This window comes from Pteropus alecto, unplaced genomic scaffold, assembly GCF_000325575.1.
Source record: "Pteropus alecto unplaced genomic scaffold, ASM32557v1 scaffold109, whole genome shotgun sequence".
NCBI lineage: Eukaryota > Metazoa > Chordata > Mammalia > Chiroptera > Pteropodidae > Pteropus > Pteropus alecto.
This window is the reverse complement of record NW_006494608.1, coordinates 4,104,077-4,128,701: the sequence shown is the minus strand read 5'-3', so window position 1 is coordinate 4,128,701 and position 24,625 is coordinate 4,104,077. Positions and strand designations below refer to the sequence as shown.

At 41.6% G+C, this 24,625-nt stretch overlaps 1 protein-coding gene across 4 annotated transcripts in view; it reads left to right on the top strand.

Moving 5' to 3' along the window:
- Positions 1 to 24,625, top strand: part of GLI3 (GLI family zinc finger 3) — a 268,708-nt gene that overhangs the window by 127,869 nt on the left and 116,214 nt on the right. The window contains exon 2 of one of the 4 annotated variants that reach the window (XM_025041943.1): positions 21,350 to 21,453. The exons of the other annotated variants lie outside the window; for them this stretch is intronic. Within the exon in view, the coding sequence (XP_024897711.1) occupies positions 21,375 to 21,453 (79 nt within the window). The 5' untranslated portion in view covers positions 21,350 to 21,374. The remainder of the gene's footprint in view (positions 1 to 21,349; positions 21,454 to 24,625) is intronic. 4 annotated transcript variants of the gene reach the window in all.

Sequence of the window (24,625 nt, the reverse complement as noted above, 5' to 3'; positions counted from 1 at the left end):
TGCTGCACCCCCGTCTCACTTGTTACCAGCCAGAACTGGGATCTGTCTGGTGAGGAAAATGTCCTGGGTGTCCTGCTGTCTTCTAAATAAGCATTCATTGAGTAAATTGACATCATTCCTTAGGAATTAATCTATTAAAAGAAACAAAACCCATCTGTGCTATTGTTTAATTCATTTAATTACAAGACCCCTGCCTTTTCTCCATTACTTAAAGTTGGTAAATGGCCTACTTAGCTTTAAATAAAAATGTGTTTTGATTATGGTTTTAATAGTATCAAGATAATTGGCAACACTAGTATTCACAAAGCTGATGATTGGTTTCATGTGTTTTGTAGATATAGTGAAGGCAAGCATGTTTGACACTAGTTTGTTCTGAATTACCTACTTTAGCTTTTGCTTTACACCGTGGGCTTTGCCTTCACTGGACTTACCACAGTTTTTAATTATGTAATTAATTATTTGTTTGGTGAATTAATGTCTGTCTGCCTCATTCTCCTGACTTTACAAGGCCAGGGTCTATTTGTGCTGCTCGGCTGTGTTGTGAGCACCAAGTATAGTGTCCAACACACAGAAGGTATTCAGTATTTGTTAAAGTTTGAATGAGTGAATGAATGAATGGGAATGCACCTTTATTCAGGTGTCTTATACAGGTTTGCAGAAAAGTTGGGTGTAAGAGGAATTTTTCTTGTTGAACTAGATTATAGAACTGAAAACTTATTTATGTCAAGAAACTTCAAGTAAACTTTGAAAATGTTTGAAGAAGAGTTAAGACATATTGGTTCCTCTTTTTGTTAATATACTTTTTGTGAGATTCTTTCATTTGCATGCCCTCAGGCATCAGATATGATTCTTGCCGCTCTAATAAAACAAGGTCATGAATAAGAAAGATATGCATATTCCTCATATTTAATTCCATTAACAGGAAAGTAACACTTGGTTTCCTATTAAGAAGTATCCAAAATAGGAATAGCCAGCATCCTGTAACAAAGTATTCTTAATTTATTGTTTTCTTGGTTAACGTTTCTGCATGTCAAGATAAAGTTAAAATCTTTCTTCTTTAAGTAGAAGATCTGCTCACAAAGATTGCTAATTGTGCTAATAGTAGTACACTGTTTCTCTTCACCAGTAAGCTCTGTAGGTCCATGATATGGGGTTTGCATCTTTACCGCCACAATCTCTTCATTTTATTTGTTGGTTCTTCATTGTTCTGAAACCTCTTACCCAACAGTATTAGCTTCAGTTCCAGGAAACAGATTTCTCTGGATAAAGTCTATTTCCACTCTGCTGTGTTTTGTTCATTATTTTCACTGTCAACTCAGAAAGTTCAACTGGAAAACTCCAATGCCCCATTGGTTTTTCTGTAGTCATCTCAGTTTCTAATATTGTGGCTTCAAATGCAGCACATTATGCTGTTATTCATTATAGTCTCTAGGCCACTTTCCTTTTGTGGCTCTCTGGTGTATATTAGGTAAAACATCAGCTATATCTTATTACAGCCCATAGGGTTTGTGCTCCTTAAATTTCCCAAGGTTCCAGACTTCCAGAAATTCTACTTTCCAAGACATGAGATTACCTCTCCATGAACTCAACTTTGTTCCTCATCCGGCTCTTAGCTGCTCTGCGGTTACTATGACGAACCACAGATGTGCTCATGGACATTGTCAGTTACCTTGGTTTTGTTGCAGGGGTGGGATTAAATAAAGCAAGGTGTTTTTACTTAGCTTGGAAAAGAAAAGATTTTGGGAGCCATGACTAGGTGTCTTCAAATACTTAAAGAGCCATCACAAGGAAAATCAATTGTATTTAATGTAGGTGGTTTCAGAATATTGAGCTAGGACTGACTGGTAAGTAAAAGTTGGAGGGAGGCAGCCTTGCTAGCATGGAAGGGGCAAGAGTTTTTATACTTAAGAGTACCTTGAAGGTGAGTGAATGGCTTCTTTAGACACAGAGGTCTCAGACACTGGGGTGAGTGGCGGGCACTGTGTGAAGGCTTCTTGCAAGGCAGGATTGCAATAGTTACATAGATAACTCTTAATGTACCTTCCACCTCTGAAATCTCATGCTTTTATTATACTAAGGAAAGTAAATCACTTTAGGATAGTTCTTGTGGAGGTGGGATTGTGGATTCTTTTTGTGGTTCAAGTTTAAAAAGAAGTCTTATCATGGATCGTTTCCTATAGAACAGTTGTGCAGGTAGTTTATTGCACAAAGGACCCAGCTGAGAGGGTTGAACTTGAACAGGCCCTCTGCTTATCAAGCTATGCATCTTCTTAGAGGAATGGTCCATCTTACTAATTTATAAAAACAAAGCAGCAGCTCACCAAGCCCAGTGCCAAAGGGATCGAGTCTCCTCCAAGGCAGATATAGTTTTCTAATATGTGTGAAGACACTGCCTGTGCAGCTGGTTATGCCTCGAGTGGGGAGGTGTAACATTTTCCTGTTGGTTCACCAGGATTAATAAAGTTAAGCCTAGACACACCTGTGATTTTACTGGTGGGCTGTACTAAACATAGTGCTAAACATTGCCACTCATAGTTCCATTAAGTATCCAGATATTTTTGCTGGCCCATCAAGCATTCAGGTTCTTGGAAGCATCTGGAGGATTTGCTGCATTTTTAACTTTTCATCTGGTTATTTGGTGCTGTGTGGACATGTATATTCTAATTCTGAGCTCAGGAATTCCTTTTGACTCTTTCATTCATCAACCTGTAGGGACAATAAAATTGGTTGAAAAAACAGTTGAAAGTTTATCAGTGCCGGGCACATAAAACCATCTTGGACTCTCAGACTTACTCTGACCAAACTTGTGAGCATATTGCCGATGAGAAAGAACATTCAAGAATTCAATGTACTGTAGGCAAGATTGGTTATTTTGAAAAATAGCAACAAACAAGCAAAATGAAAACAAAACAACCCTCAGGTTGCTAATACAGAGGAGCAAGCAGTTCTTTGAACAGGAGACCAGAGATGCCAGAGGTCCCCAGAGACCAATTCCTTCAGCATTTCTCCATCCTCTGCAGTTGTGACTGTTCCTCCCTCCCCTGGAATGTGCAGGAAACAAATGATTCACACCCATCCATTCACAAAAATCCTGGAAGAGAGCCACCTTTCATCTGCCAGCTCCTGCTCTTTTCTTCACCCCTCTACTTCCCAATCCCCATCTCCCACCCCTAGTGCTGTCTGTCCTCAGGCCACAACAAGTGAGGAGCTTGGGGACTTTGCTATGCCTGCTGCCTCAACCTTGTGACCGTTGTTCTGTGTTTTACTGCTTATGCTGAACATACACAGTCTCTTAAATGTAATTCACTGTGTTTATACACAAGTTCACTCATAACTTGGTGCCATTGCTTTTTAGTTATCCTGATGCTTTTGTGTTTCGTTTTCTTCTTAAGAACACTTTACTATTTCTTAATTACTACTAATCAGTAATTCCCAGGTTTTGGGCAGTACAGTTAAAAAAAATACTGTGGAAGAGACCAAAAGGAGGGATGCCAGATATTTACTTTTCCAAATAAGGACATGAGGGCTAGGGTGATTTAGGATGTTGGAAACATAAAACAATAACAAAAACATCATCTGCTATTGCCATCAATTCAAAACAAAAGGCAACTTTCACTCCATAAGATCAGAAGAACATATTAAGCAGAAAATACTCTTTTAAAAAGAGAAACTTTAGCTGTGTGGAACATTCACCACTTTTATTCTGATTATTTTCATTTAGCTTCTATTCATCTAACTAAATTTAGATTTCCAACCAGTGTTTGGATGCTGCGAAGGGTTTTAAACAAATGAGCTCTTCCTTCCAGCAGCAAAACAAATATAAAGCCCCCAGGGTAGCCCATCTTACCTGGGCAGGAAGCCACCAGATAGATGCCTTGGCCAGGGCCTATCCTTGCTTATGTGGCCATAAAACCAAAAGTGATTTTGGGTCCTGTTGCTTTCTATGTCTTACCTAACCTTAACCCTAACTACTAACCCCTAAGCCTAACCATAACCCTCTAGCCCTAAAACCTTTTGTGACTGGGAGTCCTATTGCTCTGTTGCTGTGGCTTCTGTGGTAGCAGCTCAAGGACACTGAGAGATATGGGGACATTGTGCATCGTAGATTCTTGTCAGAGCAGGTCAGGGTGGGCGTGAGTTCTGAGGCCTTAGGGGCAAACATACCAAGCCTCTGGGTTTTTCTCTTTAGAGAAGGTGCAGATAAACATTTACTCTTATAGGTATGGACACTGCAGGCCATAAGAAGAGAATGCTTGCTCGCAAGACATTAAGGCAAGCCTGCTCAATTACAGAACACACTAGAAATGCTGGGAAATAAAGGCCAGTAAAACACAGCTTCTGCCTTCTTGCCCACCTGCTCCCACCCCAGCCTCACTTGGCTTTAAACAATTTAGCCTGTTTGGCTGAAAACCTAAAGTAAAAAGAATAAGAAACCTTTAGGGACTGAAAAGAAGTCTCAAATTTTAGGTATGAACTGAGAAATTTGATTTCTTTGTGGGGTGTCTGGGTCCCTCCTATGAGCTGATGCACCTTGAGTGTCAACTCACTCCTTGCTCATTAAAATTGCTCTTCTGTGATGGTGGCCGGGGAGGTGCTCATAAGTGATGTGGCAGAGCTTCCCCTTGGCTTGAGGAGAATTCACTTCCAGTCAGCAGATGTGAATTGAGAGCTGGTCGCTGCCGAGGCTAACACTGGGCTGGGCAGGTCAGGCCTACATGGAAGGATTCCAGCTTTCAAATTCTGCTGTTCACTTGGTGAAGAGGAACTAAGGAATGCTGCTGTTTAAGTCAGATGTACATTTCCTGAAATTTACTTAAGTACAATTTATCTTCTTTTCAATCCCTCCCGATTTTCCTTCTCCTTCCCCACCCCCACCAATTTTCTTTCTACTCCTTCCCGCTTCTCTCTTTTCTTTCTTTTTGCCAACAATCCTCACTCACCAACCCCATGGAGTTTTGCTTTCATATAGTATACTTTTTATACATATTTGAAACTAAATTTATGCTTCTCAGAAGTTCTTTCTGGAAAATAATTTGGGAGATAAAGTTGTAATCCACTTTGATACATAGATTAAAATACAGAACAGAAAAAGAAACAGCCATTTAAAGTCTGCTTATCAGTCTGCATAAAGGCCAATTCAGGTTGCTCTGAATTTGCTCACCTGAATTCAGGGTGCGTAAGTGGCAGAAACATGCTAGATTAGGATGCGTAATTTCAGATCTGGTTCTAAAAGGCCTGGGCCAAATTATTTATCCTATCTAAACCTCAGTTTCCTCACCTGTAAAATGAAGACAGAATTTCATAGTTGTTTATTTTGATAAATCCAGATCATAATTATTAAAGTTCCTGCCTGTTTTAGTCAGTTCACTCTGCTATAACAAATTACTGTAGAGCAGGTGGCTTTTAAACAATAAAAATGTATTTCTCACAGTTCTGGAGGCTGGAAAGTGTAAGATCAAGGTACTACTGGTAGATTTAGTGTCTGGTAAGGGCCCACTCACTGGTTCATAGACAGTCTTCTCTTCACTGTGTCCTCATAGGACAGAAACAAAGGGCTAGCTAGCTCTCTGGCCTCTCCTAATAAGGCACTAATCCCATTATGAGGATTCCACTCTCCTAACTGAATTACTGCCCAAAGGCTCCACCTTCTGATACCATCATGTTGGGATTAGGGTTCTAACATATGAATTATGGGGGCACAAACATTCAGTTCATAGCACTGGCAATCTTATAACTTTAAATGTTCCCCTAAATCCATTCATCTGTAAACATAAGGAATCCAGGAATTTTAAGCTCAGAAATGGGTGTTTATTAAATGGTTTCATAATCTCACACCATTACATACAGTAATCTCAGAGGTGGTTTATTAATTCCGTAAATATTTGGAAGTGCCTACTATGGGCTAGGTTTCCTACTGAGTTTATGTGATTCACAGGTTCGTAAGGCAGTTTTTTTCTGCTCTGTCTTTTCACCCATTGCAAAAACGGAAAGTGGAAAGTGCTAGAACTGATGCGTGAAAAAAGTGAAATAGTGGTAATGTCAGGCTAAGCTTCATAGAACAATGGGACATTTTTGTTGGGTATTAAAGGATGTTGGATACTGAATATCTGTAGGTAAGTTTTATATGATACATTATTGCCTTTTCTAATATTAGCCTTTGATTTGGATATAATATTGACTGTCAAAGAAGTTAAGTTCAAGAACTTACTGAGTATGACAGAATCTCAACTAGTGACATAACTGCCAGGCACTATTTTATTATGTAATGCTTTTATCTTCAAGTAGAGGAAATTAACATCCTCACACACATTGCATATCGAGTTCTCACAAATATGGTGTAAGAAAAGGATACACAGTAAATACCAACAATTTAGTCAGCCAGTCCTTTGACACACCATTCTAGAGTAAACATGTCTGTCATCACTGCAGCATCATTATTATTATTTAACTTTGCTATTATTTATGATTAACAGTAATGTGTTATTAAATTATGGTGCTTTTATTTCTACTTCTTACTTTTTTCTGAATCTTTTCATGTGTCATTTTATCTCTAAAGAGGCAGACTTAGGGTCTCAGCCTGGCTCCTGCATAACCTTGAACATTTAACCTCTTTGGGGCTCAGTGAAAAATGGGGATTCAAATATCCACTTCATTAGAATGCTAAAAGGATCTGGTGAGACAGTGTTTGTAGATCACTTAGCACAGTGCTTGGCCAGAGTGTAATAGCTGAAAAAATGGAGTCACAGAGAAGTTCACCAATGATCTCGGGTCACATGGATCTACTATCAGAACTTGAGTCAAAGCTGCAGCTTTTGGCTCCTAGTCCTACTTCCTTTTTAATAGGGCACATTTGATCTTTGAATTATTTTGCTAGATAAATTAGAGATTAGATAAGTGTAGCTATTTATGGCACTATGCATTTTTACAGATAAGTCTACACGTTTTTGATTCTCCTGCCTTAATGACATTTCTAGTGAATAGAATAATAAAGAAGTGGTGGATAGCACTCCTGAAATTAGGTTTTGAAAGAATTGTTGCCTCCATCATGGTGGCTCTCTTGCTGTCTCCTGGATCCCTCACACTGGAGGAGGACAGCTGCACTATCATGACGTTACTCAGGCAGCCTGCGAAGAGACCTGTGAGGTAAGGGACTAAGCTTGCCGGCAACTCTGCTAGTGAGCCAGGAAGCACATCCTCCCCAGTCAGGTCTTGAGTTGACTGCTGTCCTGGCTGACAGCCTGACTGCTGTGAGAACCCTGAGCCTGAACCACCCAGCTAAGCTGCTCCCATATTCTTGAAGCACAGAAATCCTGAGATGATATGTGTTGTATTATGCTGGTAAATTGTGAGGCAAGTTGTAATGCAGACGTAGATAACTAATGTAGGGTCTAATCTACAGAATGGAATTTGAAGCCTTTTGATTTTTGAATATACTGTATGTTGTAACATGTCTCAGTTGAGCATCCCTGCACTGGTCACTGAGACAGAACCTCAGGTGCATGTAGTCAGGTGGTTTTTAGGATAAGCTTTCAAAAGACCCTGTTCAACTTTGGGGCAAGCCAGGCAGGATTTCTCTATACCTGCCATTAAAATCTCCATTTCCAAACCTTTGATAATTCGCTTCCTAAACTTTTAGAATCATAACAGTCTAATCATAGGCATAGGGAGAGAATTGGGGCTTGCCTGACCTGGAGCCTGCCTTCAGCAGGTGAGGTATTACCCCGATGGGGCTCTGAAGTGACTCACCAAAGCTGCTACATCTGTTCATTGGCTATGCTGTGTAGTTTTCTCATGTCAGTCTGGGTTATTTGATTACAAGCAACAAGAACTGATTCCAGTTCTAATACCAAAGGTAATTGCTGGGATAACATTAGGAGTTCGAAATTGTCTGAAAATCTCGAGAAGCAGGTTGCTGTAGAGGCCGAGAGCGGTGGGATAGTCTCTTCTGGGGGAATGAACTCCAGCCAGTTCTTTTCCCCTTCTGTCCTTGCTCAAGACTCAGGTTCCCAGGAGAGACCTCAGCTGTTAGAGCTAGGTGCCCTCCTGTCCTAGATGGTGAAGCTCATGGCTTTTTGATTTACCTTCCTACAAAGCCTAAATATAGTGGAGAAGTAATTCGCCAAGGATATCAGAGATTTTTGGAAAGAAGGAATAGATGCTTCACAGCCAAAAAGGTGACAGAGGCCAACTACACACACTTTTCTGTTTTTCTGAAAATTTTTATATTCTTTATTTCTTGTAAATATTCACCACTGCTCCTCCCAACAGGAGAACAGCATGTGGATTTCTCTCCACAACTTGATGTACCGTGACCTTCCTATAACAAGATTGCAACATTTCCTAGGGCTCCCAGAAGAAAGTAACACAGGCTGGATGACTTAAGACAGCAAAAGTGTATTCTCTCCCAGTTCTGGGGGCTTGAAGTCTGAAGTTGAGGTGCTGGTAATATTGTGCTCCCTCTTAAGGCTCTAGGGGAGGATGTGCCTTGCCTCTTCCAGCTTTTGGTGGCCTCTGGCATTCCTTGGTTGTGGCAGCATTTCTCCAGTCTCTGTCTTCTCATGGCCATCTTCCTGTGTGTGTCTGTGTTATAATCTCTCCTTAGAAGGACACTAGTCATATTGATTGAGGGTCCACCCTAATGACCTCATCAAACCTGATTACTTCCACGCATCATTTCCACGTAATATCACATTTACACATACCAGGGGTTAGAGCTTCAACATATCTTTTCAGGAGACAGTTCAGTTCACAATACCAGGTGACTCATGTCCTCATTCCACAGCATAGAGGATGGGCACATGCTGCTGGATTTTAACAATCATGAAGGGCCTTTATTTGTGCTTTGGTTGCCCTGGACAGCTCCCACAGCATTATTCTTAGCTTTGTGAGAAAACACTTGAGGGTCCACTGGTTGTGATTGACTTGACACAGTAACTACTCACTTGCTCTTAGAAAGCTGCCTGTGTTTAGGCTGGATGACTTTAAACACATAATTGAATGAGAAGTTTAAACACATAATTGAACGAGAAGTTTTTCATTACCAGGACACATTGATGCCAGTTACAAAGGAAGAAAGTGGATATCATGCTTTTGGAGAAAAGATATTCTAGCATGAGCACGCTTTTCACAGATGATTCTAGAATATCAGGCTGTTTTGAAAGTGTGTTTTGTTTTAAATTTTAAAATACTATGTAGAAAAATTTGAAGTTAAGGAGGAAAAATAAACCTAGAAAATAATATTGTTACTACTAAAAAAACTATTCAGTATGCTCTATTTTCTGTATTGATTGATTAAATCATTGATTGGTTGTTGTATTGATTTTCTGTTATAAAACAACTGGAAGATGGCGTTGAATTCAAAGGAAGTAATCATTCAAAGTTAGCATCATGGTGAGAGTGCGAAATTTTGGCTTGCATTAGTATTTCCTACCCTTAATTTTTGGCACCTAGATCATCAAACATGAACTTACTATTGATAAAGCAACTGGTTTCTCTAAAAATGGCATATCTCACGAGACCCTTATGAGGACAATATGGAGGTTGGTGAAGGCTGAAGTCTAGGGCAGAGCTTTCTTCGCCTCCACAGGTGGTGCACCTGACGTCATCACCACCCTCTCCATCGCACTGGGGCGGGAGGCCTCCATTCCCTGCAGGAAGGGAGCACGGATCTCCAGCAGTGCCCCTCCTGTTTAATCGGAGCCTGGGCAAGGACCTGTGGGGCTCAGAACTTCTGGGGTCTGTTGCCTACTGCTTTATGTCTTATATCTTCCACCCTATGCCTCTCCATCTTCTAGGGGGAGCAACTATCTAATAGGGTGGCTGTGACAGATGCTGTGGGAATTCTAAGTTTGGGATAATGAGCTGTCATATGTCATTTCACTTAAACACAATAATACAAATATTTTGATCAAACATTTTCTCCAGCTGTTGAGGGAAAGCAATAAAAGCAGCAGGGAGTGCCAGTGAATTCACTATTGCTTTATCCTCTAAAAGCTGTTGCCTGTTAACTCTTTCTGTCTCTGCCTATCTCCCTCCAGCTCATTTTCTCAGCCCCTCTGATTTTCCATTGCATGTCCAGGGCCATAAATAAAGAGACCGAATTCAGGGCTGTGAAGGGGGTGAAATTGACCACAGCTTTTATTAAACGTCCCTTCTACTGGCTTCAGAGCAGCTGCAGCTGCTATCACCTCTTAAAGCTGCTTGGCCTTGCCACTGCAGCCAATCCCCAGGGTCCCCACTGCCTCTACCCCTCTCCCTAGGTACAGTCCTTGAGCGTAAGGACTCTGGCTCACATTAACTTTTAGGCACCCATCTTTTGGGGGCACCTGGTACTAGGTTCTTCCTCCTGGATGGAATCTGATTTGATGATGGATCTCCATTGTAGATTTATCCGTCTTAATCTGTCTGTTCTCCACGGATCTGACCTGACTCCTGGAATCTCTCCCTTCTTTCTGTCTAGGTGGAGAAGGAAGTGGCCTCACAGTGAGTATCTCAGGGGTGAAAGGAGGTACAGTCATGGGTCAAGGGTCTGGAGGGATCGTGGAGCATAAGTTCCTAGCTGATTTAAGCAATTCTGTTTGCTAATGGGAAGGAAGTACAAGTATGTGACCATTTTGAATGCATCCTTCAAGCTGAAACTAAAAGCAATGGCCTATACCCCAGCTTTTTAAAAACTATGGTCTCAATTTTAAAAGAAGCACCTCTGACTCAGCGGCGCTACCTGATCAGACATTTCTACAGTGGGCCTGTCTGCTAGAGGTGGGAACAGATCAGGTTCCTAATACATTTTAAGTCAGCCACTTCCTTTCCTCTCCCATCCCTCTGATTTCAGGGGAATGAATGGGCTTACCTGCTTCCTGTTCTGGGAAACCTGACTTATCAGTGCTCTTCTCTCTCTAGTCTTCCAACCCCAGATCACTGGTGCCATCTCCTCCACTTCAACCATGCTCAGATGCCTCAGTCCATAAACAAACCCACACAGAATTCCTCCCTGACCTTGGATCTTCTCTAGCTACTGCCTGTCTTTTGCCCTCCCTTCCCTTTCTGCATCCAAACTTTCGGGAGTGGGGAGCATGAAAAGGTCTTCTTCCCCCTCCAGCTTTCTTCACTGCACCACCCGCTGCAGTGCATGTTCCCTGAGATTGGAGGCACTGGCGGAGTTTGAGGACTAGTGCTCTGAAGCCATTCTGGATCCTGATGTGTCACCAAACACACCCTGCTGCTTCTTGCCAGCTCTGTGCAAGTTCTCTCCCCACCCTCCCCTTCATCTTTCTGGACGAAGCTTTTCCGTAGGAGGCTTCTCTCACCTTCTTTCTTCCCCACCTGAGTGCCATCTTTTGAGTCTAGGACCCTTTTGAGCTGGCGTGCTTGTTAGTGTCTTTGTGACACGTGGGTTTTAGTGCTCCTCTTGGGCAGGACTGCCTGTTATGCTCTCCACGTTCGCAGAGCCTTCATGGTGCCTGGGACCCAGCAGTGTCAGTCAAGTTGGTACTGTGAATAGGTTTATACTTATTCATGTATTTGTCAACCAGTTATTGAGTCCTAAGGCGTGTGACTGACAAAGTTCAGGGAATAATTCCTGGTTCTAATTATCCAGCTAACTTTGAAAGATTTTGAGCTAAACAAATTGTTTATCGACAAAGTGGTTATTTGAAGAGCAGTACAAGTGTAGTAGTAACATTACAAGAACTACTGTGACTCCATCCTAGAATTTCTTGCAAACCTGAGATGCCTCTTGGACAGGGTCTTTCCTTGTCTCCTACTTCTTCATTTCTTTCAGTTTTCCTTAACACGATAATGTAGAACTGAAGTAAATTTTGGTGGTGTTTTTCTGCACTGAAGAAGGGCACTATGTCTGGCTCAGTCCTGAGTTTGGGAATGTGGCCCTTTAATGAATTTTTTATATTTTTTTTATTTTGTTTTACCTCCTGAGGACCACTGGTTTTGGATAGGAAAACAGACATTCTTTGGGAATAGAGATTTGTCTTAAAGCTTGAGTACATGAGCATTCTCTTACTCCTAAGATTCGCATTATTGTGTGTGTTTTTTCTTTTGTAGATTTATTACATTAGCACTTAATTACTCTTCATGACAGTATTAAATTTCATGGGTGATTTACAGTTTTAATAGAGACTTGTATGATTTATTATAGTTGGCATTGAGGTTTACAAACTTCTTAAAAGCCATGAGTACTAAAAATGCTTACTCTGACCCTGTCCAGCACAACCACAAATGGGTGAAACCCCCAAATTCAAGTATAGTAGGGATGCCTGTACTGCCCAGACCTATTTTTTTTTTTTTTATATGACTGTTGTAATATATGTGTGGGGCAGTACTGGTAGGTACATATGTGTTCTTAGTGGATCCCATTTGTTTTTAAAATATGAACCCAAAATGGTTTCCTGTGTTCTGGGTTAAATGTGACATAAGGTCCTGAGATACATTAGCATGGAAGAAACTGGTGACAGGTATAAGGGCTCTGTCTCCATCTTCAAAGGGGTTCTGGGGCCAAGGCCTGGCAGCTTTAGGGTGGAGCAGGCAGGATTTGCCCGCTCTTCTACAGATGACGTCAGGCTTTAGTGGTCCACTGACATATGCCTTCCCAGGGTCTCTCCCTGATGGTAGAGAAGCACTCACTCTAACGTACTCATGATCCATCCCTCAGCATTTTCAGTGCACCCCAGGTCTTTGCTGGGAAAGCGTTGACTTCCGCTCCTGAGTTGGAATCCTGAGAACACACCACAGGCTTTGCACTCCTGTCCTGGTCCCTTTTCTGTGCATCTGCTTGCTGCCCCAGCCTATGTAGTTGCAGCTGTTGCTAAAATGAATATTATTTCAATGAAATGTTACTTTGTTATTTTACACCGGGGGGTTGCTGCTCACTTTGGTGTTTTCCCAGATGACTTTATTGTCTTGCATTTCTAGAAAAATCGTGTGCCCTCCCAGCTCTGCCTTTTCCAGAGTGGCCCTGTAGATAATCCTCTGGGGCCCTCAGCCTCCCCACAGATAATCTCTTTGGGGTTATCAGTTAATTACCAGTGAATGTGTGAAGTATTCCTGAGAAGGCTTTTGAAGTGATTTCCTAGAGCTGCTGCCTGGGTTTGAGCACCAGCCCCCGTTTCCCAGGCCGAGGGTTTTGAAGCCCAGCTTGGTTTCCCTCAAGTGCTGGTATTCTCTTGCTAAATTGTTTGCCTTTCTAATGAAGTGAACTGTTTGTTTGACTCCGAGGAGGAAGGTATTTAACCCAGCACTAAAGTAAACCTTGGAGACATTCAAACAAGCCAGGCAGATCTGCTTTGTGAAGGGAAGGAAAACAGTTTTGGCCTCCTCACCTCCGGGAAGAGTCGTTAAGGAACTGTTTAAATAATAAACTGAGCCCAGTGAGCGGATATTGCCCGGCCAGTCGGGGGCTTTTGTGCTAGTAGGGCAAGCCTGGGAATTCCTCTGTCAGGCCACAGGGGAAGAGAGCTGCTCAAGTCTTGCAGTTAGTAATTGTGATTTATTTATGTGTGGAGGGACTTCTGCTTCATTCAGTCTTGATTAAAACAAGCCAATTAGCCCTCAGGATGGCTGGCGCATGGCAGGGCAATTTTGTTAGCAAAGGCGAAGGCAAGCAAGGGGCTATCAGAGTGGGGTCCAGCTTCTGACCTCCCTGGCCAAGCTCACTGCAGACTTGCTATCTGGGAGAAGTGTTGGAGGTGTTGGGGTGACTGGACCAGTGGATGTACAGCTGAGGTGGAGGAAAGGCCAGCCCTGTTCCTGACTCAGGACCTCAGGGTGAAGTTGCAATGTGAATAACCAGGTGGTGATAACTGGGTAGATGGATGACAGTACAGTGCCTCTTAGCTACTTGTAACTTTGGTTATTGGGAAGAGTGAAATAGTGGGAATACCTGTGAACGCAAGACAGGCCACGTAATTTGTGGGACCTAGTGCAAAAAGAAAATTCAGAGCTCTTGCTTAAAAATCATTAAGAATTTCAAGATGGCCACAGCAGAGTATTAAAACAAACATAGGGCTTTCTGAATTTGGGGCCTGGTAGCATGGCCAAGAAGCTGGTCTTCTAGGGTTCTATAGGCAGGCTGATCTGGACCTGAGGTCAAGCTTTGTCACTTCCTACGCGAATGTCTAACTTTTTGTTTTCTTTGATCCCTGTTTTCTCATTTGCGAAGTAGGGATAGTAGTACCTACTTCATTGAGCTTTCACTTAGTTTTATTTAGTGTAAATAAAATATGAAATGTTTAGAGTAATCCTTGCCACATAGCGAGTGCTCAATGAGTGATAGCTATTTATTATTTGCATGTATCTGTGGCTGTCATTTTTTCCCTCCCCTGAAGGTTGAACTGACAACAGTGTATGGCTAATCTGGAATTCAGAGGACAGAATTTTGCCACAGAATTTACTTAGAAACAAGGGTATGGAGAACCCTACGAGGGCCTCATCATCATTGAAGGGTTGAATGCGAGGGAAAAACATGGATTGAGCTGTCAGATTACGCAGGAAGCCAAAGATACTCAGGTAAAGATGTTGACTGTTGTCGATGTAAGGAACATTCAAACCTGTAGAGAATTTTTATGAATTTATTTGAGCCAAACTGACAACATATACCGGGGAGCAAGATCTCAAATGCTCCGGAGAATGGCAGTTTTACAGCTTATTTTATACATTAAAATCAAAGGAGAAGACATAAGGAAGGTACATGAAATCCATTGGTGGTAGATTAAGGAGGTGAGAGAAAGCATAGTGGGGAAATCTCTAGAATTGAATAAAAGGCAAAATGGAGAATCACGCTCTTTGGTGGGTGAAGGGTTGTTAATAATTAATGTTTACAGTACCTAGAGATGGTATGTATGGAACAAGATAACAATGAGGGGTTCTGTGGTCTTGTGTTTTGGTGCTGGTGGTTGTGCCTTCGAGGAGTAGGAAAAGAAAATTATTCTTTTACATTTCAATAATTGGTTATCCTCGATGCGTAAGACCATTGGACAGAGATCACCTAAGTTAAAGATTGACATTTGCTAAGAAAGTTATGTAATCCTGGGATGTGAGTACTGGCCATGACCGGTCCAGTTGGGAATTTGTGATCAGACCATCCTGTGTGGTTACTTTTGATTGAGCTTGCCAGGCCTGCCATGTGGTCTTCCTGAGCTTGTCAGTCTTATTGCATAGCCCCTTTTTTTGTTCACATTATTGATGTTAACTTGGGCGTGGGTATTGAAGGAGAAGCACTTAGAATTATCAATAACTCCTTAAACTACCTTTACCTATGTCACTTGGCCCTTTGGTCTTATTGGCCTTAAAAAAATTTATATTGTAGTCGTTATTGACATTTGTTTCTCTGTAAATCTACAAAATATGGTTTAAAATGAAAAGCATTTTCAGCTGCATGGATGATGGAGAGCAGATGATTGCTGTGAGAAGGGAACACCCAGTGGGTATTGCCTTATAAGGGCTGCAACATGCATCATTCAGTGTGCTAAGTGTTTGGCTGTCTGACTGCAGAGAAGGTGTAACTGAGTGGGAAGGGTGAATTTTCTAAGGTTTCATGCTGAGTTATAAATTTTGTGCAAATACTACTTTTTGTCTCGAAGATTACCAGTAGATTACCATCAATTTTATCTTTGGTGTGGTATCAGTTATTAAACCCATGCTTTGCTTTAAATACACTAAGGTCTCATATTATCACTCTTTGAGTCTTCATTAACACAAACAACAAAGTGTGAGAAGCAGCCTTGCTCCCCAGAAATGTGTCTGGACTTCATTCTTTGACAAGTGGAAGCTCACTGACAAAGTGTAGGATAGGGTAAGAGTGTGTTCAGTGTCACCAAAGAAGATACGTATCCAGATATTGAGGATACCTGGGGTGTAGTCGCTAGGTCTGTGGGTGGACCCAGGTGGACTAGGTACAGATATGGACTCCAGAAATAGACTATGTTCTCTGTCCTCAGGGGCCTGTGAGAGCAAAGGGAAATCGTTGAGTTTAGACACCCACCAAGTATAGTTTGTAAAGACTGGGTCCCATGCAGTTGGTTACTTTGGGGAGAGGGAGGAGAGGACCCAGACGGTAATCACATTGAGATCAGGTAGAGCCTGGGCCTTTTTAGACAAGCTGAAGAGCTACTGAGTGCTAATGGAAGGTCTTGGGAAGAACTAGCCATTTAGGTCATCCTCTCAGGCAGCTTATTTGTCAAGGATCACTGCAGAAGTTGCAGGTAGGATGGAAGCAGACAGGATATGGGCATTCCAGGTGGCAGTGCAGGAGTGGGCAGGAGAGCTTGCACTTCAGGGCAGCACAGGTAGCAGACCCAAAGCGCCTGCACAGTAAAAGCAGTCTAGGGACTGTTGGCCTCTCCAGGAACAAGTGTTCCCAGCAGTACCCAGATGAATAGACTAGGTTTTTTGCCACCCTCTAATCATTTCTCCCAGTCCTGAAGGAGAATGCTGGCAATTTGAATTCTTCTTGAATATTTCTGAGCAGTTTAGCTTATCTGGGCTGTAAGAAACATGGACAGGAAGAGGAAACTAGTGGTCTTGATCCTCTGCAGGCAGAGTGGGTTGTTGTGCCAGAAGCTTGGGGACCCAGAGCGAGGTGCCTCTTGCCTGCAGTATAGTTCAAACATCCAAGGGCATTATGGTGAGAGCAGGTGCTCTACGGCAGGGGTCGCCAATTTCTGATCTGCGACTGCCCTGTGGCCTGTTAGGAACTGGGACACACAGCAGGAGGTGAGTGGTGGGCCAGTGAACAAAGCACCGTCTGTATTTGCAGCTGCTCCATCATCGCCTCAACTCCACCTCGGATTATCAGATATTATTAGATTCTCATAGGAGCATTGGTCCCTGGTGCCAAAAAGGTTGGGGACCACTGCTCTAAGGGACAGCAGATAAGAGATAATCTGAAATTTATTCAGCGTTGCAAAAGGAATTAGGCTAAGAATCAGGATAGGAAGTCAGATGAGATAGTGGCAAAGGGAAGGATAGCCAATAAGAGATGAAGTCACAAGTGTGCATGGACGGCAAGGGATGAAGGTGGTCAGGTAAGTCAGATGACGCTGATCGTCAGAGGGCTGATGACAGTGAGCACAGCCAGATGGGCCCATATTTCAGTATGGGTGGAGAGAGTAGAGTATTCAGTTGGATGTTATGACAAACTTAAATAAGTTTTCATTTTTTCCCTTTGAATTTCATTCTTTCTGGGTCCATGCTGTCAGTATAATAATTTGATAAACTCAGCTTTATTAATGGACCAGAAGACGGCTCTGGCAATAAGAGTTTCCCCAGTTTGGTCATCTCAATCATTAATTGTGGGGATGCCATAGGTGCACATATGCAACTGGTCATTAGAGCACTGTTCTTAAATTGAAATTTTGTTTTCCTCAAATGGTGCCATTTAATAGATACTCACATAGCCTATGTCTTTGAGGGCTTGTGTAAAGTGTGTGTCTAGTGGCTAATGTAGGATTGCAGAGAAAAAAGAAATATAAAAAGAGTGGGGAATGTTTAGGTACTTGCATTCTCATGATACGAGAAATGCGAAGATTATTTTCCCCCTTGGCAAACGCAGATTCTCTCCTTTCTCTCTAATTTTCTTGCTCATCCTTGCAAGGGAATCACTTAGTGTGCTTTATTATTATTTGACAATCATGGTGAAAGACGTACTTAAAATAAACTCTGCTTAAAAGCTTTGTGTGTTCCTGCTCCGTGATGCTTCATAGACAGTGAGAATTTAGAGTTTAAGGGACAGGAACGGGGAGCCTTTCAATGCTCCCAGTATGCCAGAAGCATGCTGGAATTTCAGTGGATTCCAAAGGCCTAACAATAATAGCATTAAGAACAGGGCAGAGCCTTTGATGTTATTGACTAAAAAAAGGGGAGTGGAAGCGAAGGGGCTTCTGTCATTTCTGTCATGAGCTTTTAAACTTTTGACCTCCAACCTTTTGTGTCAAAGAGCTTTTTCCATATGGGTCTTAGCAGCCTACTTGAGTATCTTGAATTCACTGGAGCATCAACATTGCCTTGGTGAGAAAGAACATTCAGTGTCTTGGAAGAGGCCCCACTTGAGGTGGTTATTGCTGAGGCCCTCCATTGTCTGCCATGTTTTAGGAGTGTCAGGGTGGGATTGGGTGGTGACTTTGCATGCTTACATGAAGTTACTCACCACCCAGCAGGAAGCAGGCAGCCTTGCAGGGCTAGAATATGAACTTCAGAGGTACAATTTGGCTCAAGGTATGCAAGCATCTGCTAGGAGTTGCTCCTGTGCTTGCTCTGAACATGGGAGCACCTGGAAGCCTGCACAGGGAGAATTCTGGAGAGAAGGTGGGGCCTGTCTTTGGGGTTCTCTGATTCTAACTGTTGTTGGAGGCTCATTAGGTAGGTGGAAGTCCTTTAGTGCCTAGGAGGGAGGCTAGCCTGGTCCACTGCTGCCATTGAGTGGTCTGGTTTTTTTTCTTGTCATTCCTCCCTCCTTTACCTTTCCTATAGGAAACATTGATTGAGTTCCAACTGGGTGTACAGGGATAAGCAAGACTTTTTTGCCCCCATGCCCCAGGTAGTGTGGAAGGGAAAGAAGACAATTCTGATCTGACTGCATGACAGGACAGGGGTTTGTCATCACATTACCTGGCATAGTAGTGGGACATGGTAAGCACTTGTCTTTCATGTGTGTTTATTTGCTTACAGCTCAATACAGATGTTACTCATTTTATGATGGGGGTATGCCCTGGTAAACCCATCATGAGTTGAAAATATCGTTAGTCGAAAATGCATTTAATACATTTAACCAAACATTGTAGGCTTAGCTTAGGCAGTTTCTACTGAATGTGTATCACTTTTGCACCATCGTATAATCATAAGTTGAACAATAGTAAGTCAAGTTAAAGACCATCTGTATTTAGCAAACATGGGCTTGTGTGAGTAGGAACACAAGGGCCCTCAGAGAACTTAGAGTCTAGTGAGAGAAGAAATAGTGAGGACACAGTGTGGGTGCATATAGAGTTCCAGAGGTTGTCCCTCGTGGTCCCATGTAACTTGAATGATGGAGAAGGGAGGAAGGAGCAAGTATTCCCCCAGGGCCTCAGGGAACCTAGACCCATGTGGTGGCATTTGCAAGACCCTTGAAGACAGAGTCACACTTAGCTAAGAGGAACTTGTTTTTACTGAGGGGACAAGATAAGTTGTAACAATGAATGGCTGCACTGTTCAGACAGAAGAATCCTGGGTGAAGCTAGGTGGTTAGGTACCATGAATGCCATGGTAAAATGGGGTGGACTAGGAAGGTCGTGCTGGGCCACTGCAGGTTTTGGGAGCTGGGAGAGACATGGCTCCGTGTAGGTGTTAGGGTTGTAAGTCTGGAGAATATAGTTTACATAAAAACCTGTACTCTGACAGTGTCAAAGTGAAAAAGACACCGGCTCTGGCACCCTCTTCCTACATTTCCTTGGACAAGACCCTTAAACGGCTCCCTTGACCAGAAGAATGGTCATATTTTTAGTACTTGCCCCCAGGATGGTATGAAGAAATAAATAAGTTTAAAAAGGGTTAGTACAGTGCCTGACATGTATTAAAGTATTCAATGCATTGTACAGTAGTCCTTCCTTCTCCGAGGTTTCAGTTTCCGTGGTTTAGTTACCCACGGTTATAAAATATTAAATGGAAAATTCCTGAAATAAACAATGGTAAGTTTTAAATTACATGCTCTTCTAAGTAGTGTGATGAAATCTCAGGCTGTCAGCCTCCATCGAACTGCGGGGATGTGAGGAAGTGAACCATTCGTTTGCTCCGTGTATCCATGCTGTACATAATAATAAAGTAAGATGTTTTGAGAGAGAGACCATATTTACATAGCATTTATTATATTGTTATAATTGTCCTATTATTAGTTGTTGTTATTAATCTCTTACTGTTAGTAACTTAATAAATGTTATTATTGGTTTGTATGTATAGGAAAAAACAGTATACTGTGTACATAGGGTTTGGTATTGGATTTCACGTAGCTGCTGGGAGTCTTGGAATGTATCCCCAGAGGATAAGGGGAACTACTATGTTTATACTCATGATTTTAAAAAGAAATTATTATTAATTACTATTAATGGGGCAAACCTTGGAAAACCTTTAGTTGTTTGTTGATTGACAGGAACTAGAAATGGGTTGCATGGTAGAGATGGAAGGGGGAGAGAGTCAATAACCTGCTCTTCAGCATCTTCTCTGTTGGTTTAAAGTAGAATGAATATGGGCCTCATTCTTGTTTCTTATTGGCTACAAAGATATGCCAACCAGTACGCTCTTAAGGTCACTGCTAGTTTTCCAGTGCCTTCAAAGTATTTTCCTGGGTGGACTTGAATGAGTGGTTTTCTGATTAGTGGCAGCATTCTCTGCTGAGGAACTCTGAGGTGAATTCACCTGATGCTCTGACTCTCAGCCCAGTCAGTCTCCATCCAGGCGGCCGGAGTTTTTAAACTGGATGGAGACTGACTGGGCTGAGAGTCTCTCCCTGTGGTGGTGCCTGGAATACTACCCTCTGATAAAGTTTGCGCTGGGAGTGCCATCTCCTGGGTGCTCTGGTAGTAGAACCAACTTGCAGCACAAGGCCTTGTTTATGCAACTTGGGGTAAATCATTTAGCTTTTCTGAGCAGATAATGAAACTTTCCCTTGATAGTTCTCTGGACTGTGTACAGGAAGTAAAGAAAAACAAGACTTAGGGGAATAATAATAAATCTTTGGAAATGATGATTTAAGGGTTATCAAGAGGATCCCATGAGGTAATGTACATGAGTTTTATAAAATGTCAAGCTTTGTATTCCTTTGGTTTCACACTTTAACTACCTGAATCTAATAATTTTGCAACATTGAAAAAGAAGGTATTTCGGATAGCATACAACCTCTAGAGCTCACCTTTGTTGATTAATGAAATGTTTTGTGTACTAACTAAACCAGGCAACTTCTGAGTCCATTGTGTCTCCAAGGCTTCTGTACTTAAATCTGAGATACCAAATGCTTTTTTTCTAGAAACATTTCATCTTCTGCTTTTATTTCATCAACTTTAGGAATCCTAATGTATATATTTTTGGAAGTACAAATTTGGTTTTTGAATTGTGCTGTACAAAAATATGGTCATCAATACAAGAATATGTTACTAGTACCAATTTTCAAGCTTACTTATTGTCACTGAAAATACAACGTTAGCATATTTTAAAGGAAATAGACTTGTCACTTTTAAATGTGGTGATTCCTCTTATGTTTTCATGTGATTTCCCTCGGAGTGTTCTGCAGTTTAGGTATAATGGCTATAAACCTTCTCTTATTTCTCTTTGCTGCCTTTCCCTCTGTTGACTTTTTTCTTTCTTATCCTGGCAGGAAAGCTAGAGACAACAAAAATGTCATGGATGCATATATTTGGGATCATAAGCAAGATACATTCCAGAGACTGTGGATGGAAGGATTTCATGGTCGGCCAGTAGGTAGATGTGGTCTACTTCTGCCACTGGGAATGCAATGGATGTGAGTTTTAGCTGAGAAAATGCAGAGACTTCTGGTAAAAGAAGTTAGAAGGGACCAGAAAGCGGAGCCATCAATTTTTTGTTCACAATCCAGGACACATTTGAGGTGGTAAAGACAGAAATTTGTTTCGTCAATTCACTTGCAGAGGGCTATTTGTCATTTTCTTGTGGAAATACATAATTATGTTTGTTAAGGAGCGTGGCATGGATGAAGTATGGTATGATCAGACTATAATGCTAGGTAGCATTTAGGTCTGAAATATTAATTAAATGAATTGAATATGCCTACATGCTTGCACAGAAGAAATAATAGCAAGATGACTATTTGAGTAGTAGGGCATGCCCATGAGAATATTTATACAGTGGGAGTCAGGAACGTTGGGCAGTAGGAAAAATCTATTGGGTTTTAGAAATAGCATAGTTTTTGTTGTTAATTAGCTTTCTGTGTAACTTTGTATATGTTTTCCTTGAGCTATAAGGAAACTAAAACTTGAGAATGTTAAGTGATTATTGTCATTATTTGCTAAATTCATAGTCAATTTCAACTATTATCGTTCTTCTCTTAGAATTTATTGAGGACATGTTTTGCTAAAATCGTATACCTTTTCTGAATAATTACTAGTATGGCTACTTCTAGTATAAAGATATTTTTAAGTCACACAAATTGGCATGTAAATATCTTACATGTATAGTGTTATCACTCAGAAACTACACATTCATAAAAAAAAATTGTGTGTGGTTTTTCTGAAATGTAAAAATTTTAGAAAATTACTTTATTGTGGTATACTAGGACAGGGTTTGTCAAACTGTTTTCTGTAAAGGGCCAGATAGTAAATATGGTAGGTTCTGTGGGCCACGTGTTCTGTTGCAACTAGCCAACTCTACTAGTGTAGCGTGAAAGTAGCCAGGGGCAACATGCGAACAAAAGAGCGTACCTGTGTTCCAACAAAATTTATCTGCAAAAGCCAACAGTAGTTTGCAGTTCTCTCCTATAACATATGCTCTCTGAGTTAAGGTTCCTGCCATGGTATAAAGTGACGAAATAATAGATTTTTTTCTTTATACAAGGTGTCTATAAGATTTCTAGAACACACCAGAACTACATTTTCTTAGTTCCTGCACCATATTACACAAGGTCTTATAAACAAAATGATCCACACAAATGACTCTGGAGTCAGTTGCAGCTCCACACAACATACCTGTAAGACCAGAAGGAAATTTCCTGATGCTCCGTGAGGTGGTTCATGGTGTGATTCCACTGTGATGCCCAGCAAATCCATAGCTGGTCCCTGTGAGGTGCCAGTCCTCAGATTCTGCTCATGGAAGATCAGGAGGGCCACAGACTGACTGCTTTGTTGCTGTACACACTTCTGGTCAGGTACCCATAGGGTATCCTCAGAGGGGCTAGATCAGCTTCTATCTAGTGCCACGTTGTCTAAAGGCATATTCCTTTCTGTGGGCAGGATGTCTGAGTAAAGGAGACAGTCTGGGTATTGGAGTCAGTCCACATTGTAATATCTTCCTTAGTCCAAATGAACCCTGGAAAAAGTCTTGCATGTGCCAAGGTGATGACTGCAGATAGCTAAGGCCGGAAGAGGCCCAGGCTACCTCTCCACCCTCTCATTGGAGTGGTGACAGTCTCTCTCTAACCCCTTCTCTCCCACTTGAGACCTCTCATTTGATAGATGCTGGATAATTATTTGGGTTTTAAAATAGTTGATGTTGCCCGCATGGGGTTTTCACAGTATTTTTAGTGATGACAGAGAAGTGAATGAATTCAAGGGGACTGGACTTTCTTACAGGCAGAGCTGACCCTAATGACAGAAAAAATAATATTGAGTTCTGTTCTAGATTAAATTCCAAAGTCAGTGTATAGACAGTTTCAGTATTTGAATAAGCCCGGAGAACTGTGCTAGGCAGTTTTCTCTTGTCGGTTCTCCTATGCTCTTTCCTGAACACTTTTAGGCCACTCTGGTATCATTTGGTGAATGATTCCTTCAGGGAACTAACTTAGCTTACTTTGATCTCTTTTTTTTAATCTACAACTTTTGGTATGTAAATTTCAAACCTTAAAGACAGCTTTCCAGAATGGCTCCAAGAGATCTTTTAGCCTGAAGAACTAAAACTATTTCTTGAGAGAATGATGCAGCTGAAGATAAATCTCTCAAGTGTCTTTCTCTGGCTATAGGTTTTATGATCAACCCAGGCTGTTTTGAAGAGACCTAAAAATCAATGCCTCTCATTCCTAATGAGACCCTTAATGCACAGCATGATGACAGCTAGCATGAAATCGAATACTGATAACTGTACGCGGCACAAATATTTTTACTATGCATTTCAATTTAAACATGTGTCAAACCAATTATGTATTTATGGCATTTAGACTATTCTGCTCAAGCCTCAAATAATAAGCACTCTTCAAATTTCAGTTTAGTATAGAGGAATTTGGTCCAATATTCAAGCCCCTTGCTAGTCTATAATAAATCATCTTTGCAACCATAAGCATGTACAGTTGACTGGTTATCACTGCTCCATAGACTCACCCCACCTGGTAGAATTTTAATTCCCTCAGTAAAATTGATTTCACCTGTTCTGCACATTATTCTCCCTGTCTTCCATTTAGCCCGTTAGTTTGCTGACAGTAGAGTACACAGCACTTAGCAGCTGGTTTGTGAAACCATCAGTCAGGAAATTGTATGATAAATAGGAGGTAGCCAGGTTTAGTGGCACTTCCTTCTGCTTCAGCAGTTTTCGCCTGAGTTTGGAAAAGTCATCATGTGGTGTTTTGTCAAGGGCCAGAACAGGAGATGGCTGCGGTGCGGTGACTTATTACACATACACTTGAGTTATGATGCTCCACAGCTGTGCTGCTCATGTGTAAATAATAAACCATGAGGTGGATAATTATGGTGGCTGCTGGCAACACGGGCCTGTTCTTGTCATCTGGGCTTTCTTGGACAGCTTCTTGGGCCTGAGATGGAATATGTGGCTGATCTTCCACATAGAAATGACAAGCCAAGTTGCAAGGGAAGCATTCAACGTTTGAAGATTAGGGTTTTTTTCTTTTCTTTTTTTTTTGAGAAATGTATGAGAATGTCATGTGATGCCACATATATTAAAGGACATGCCCTTT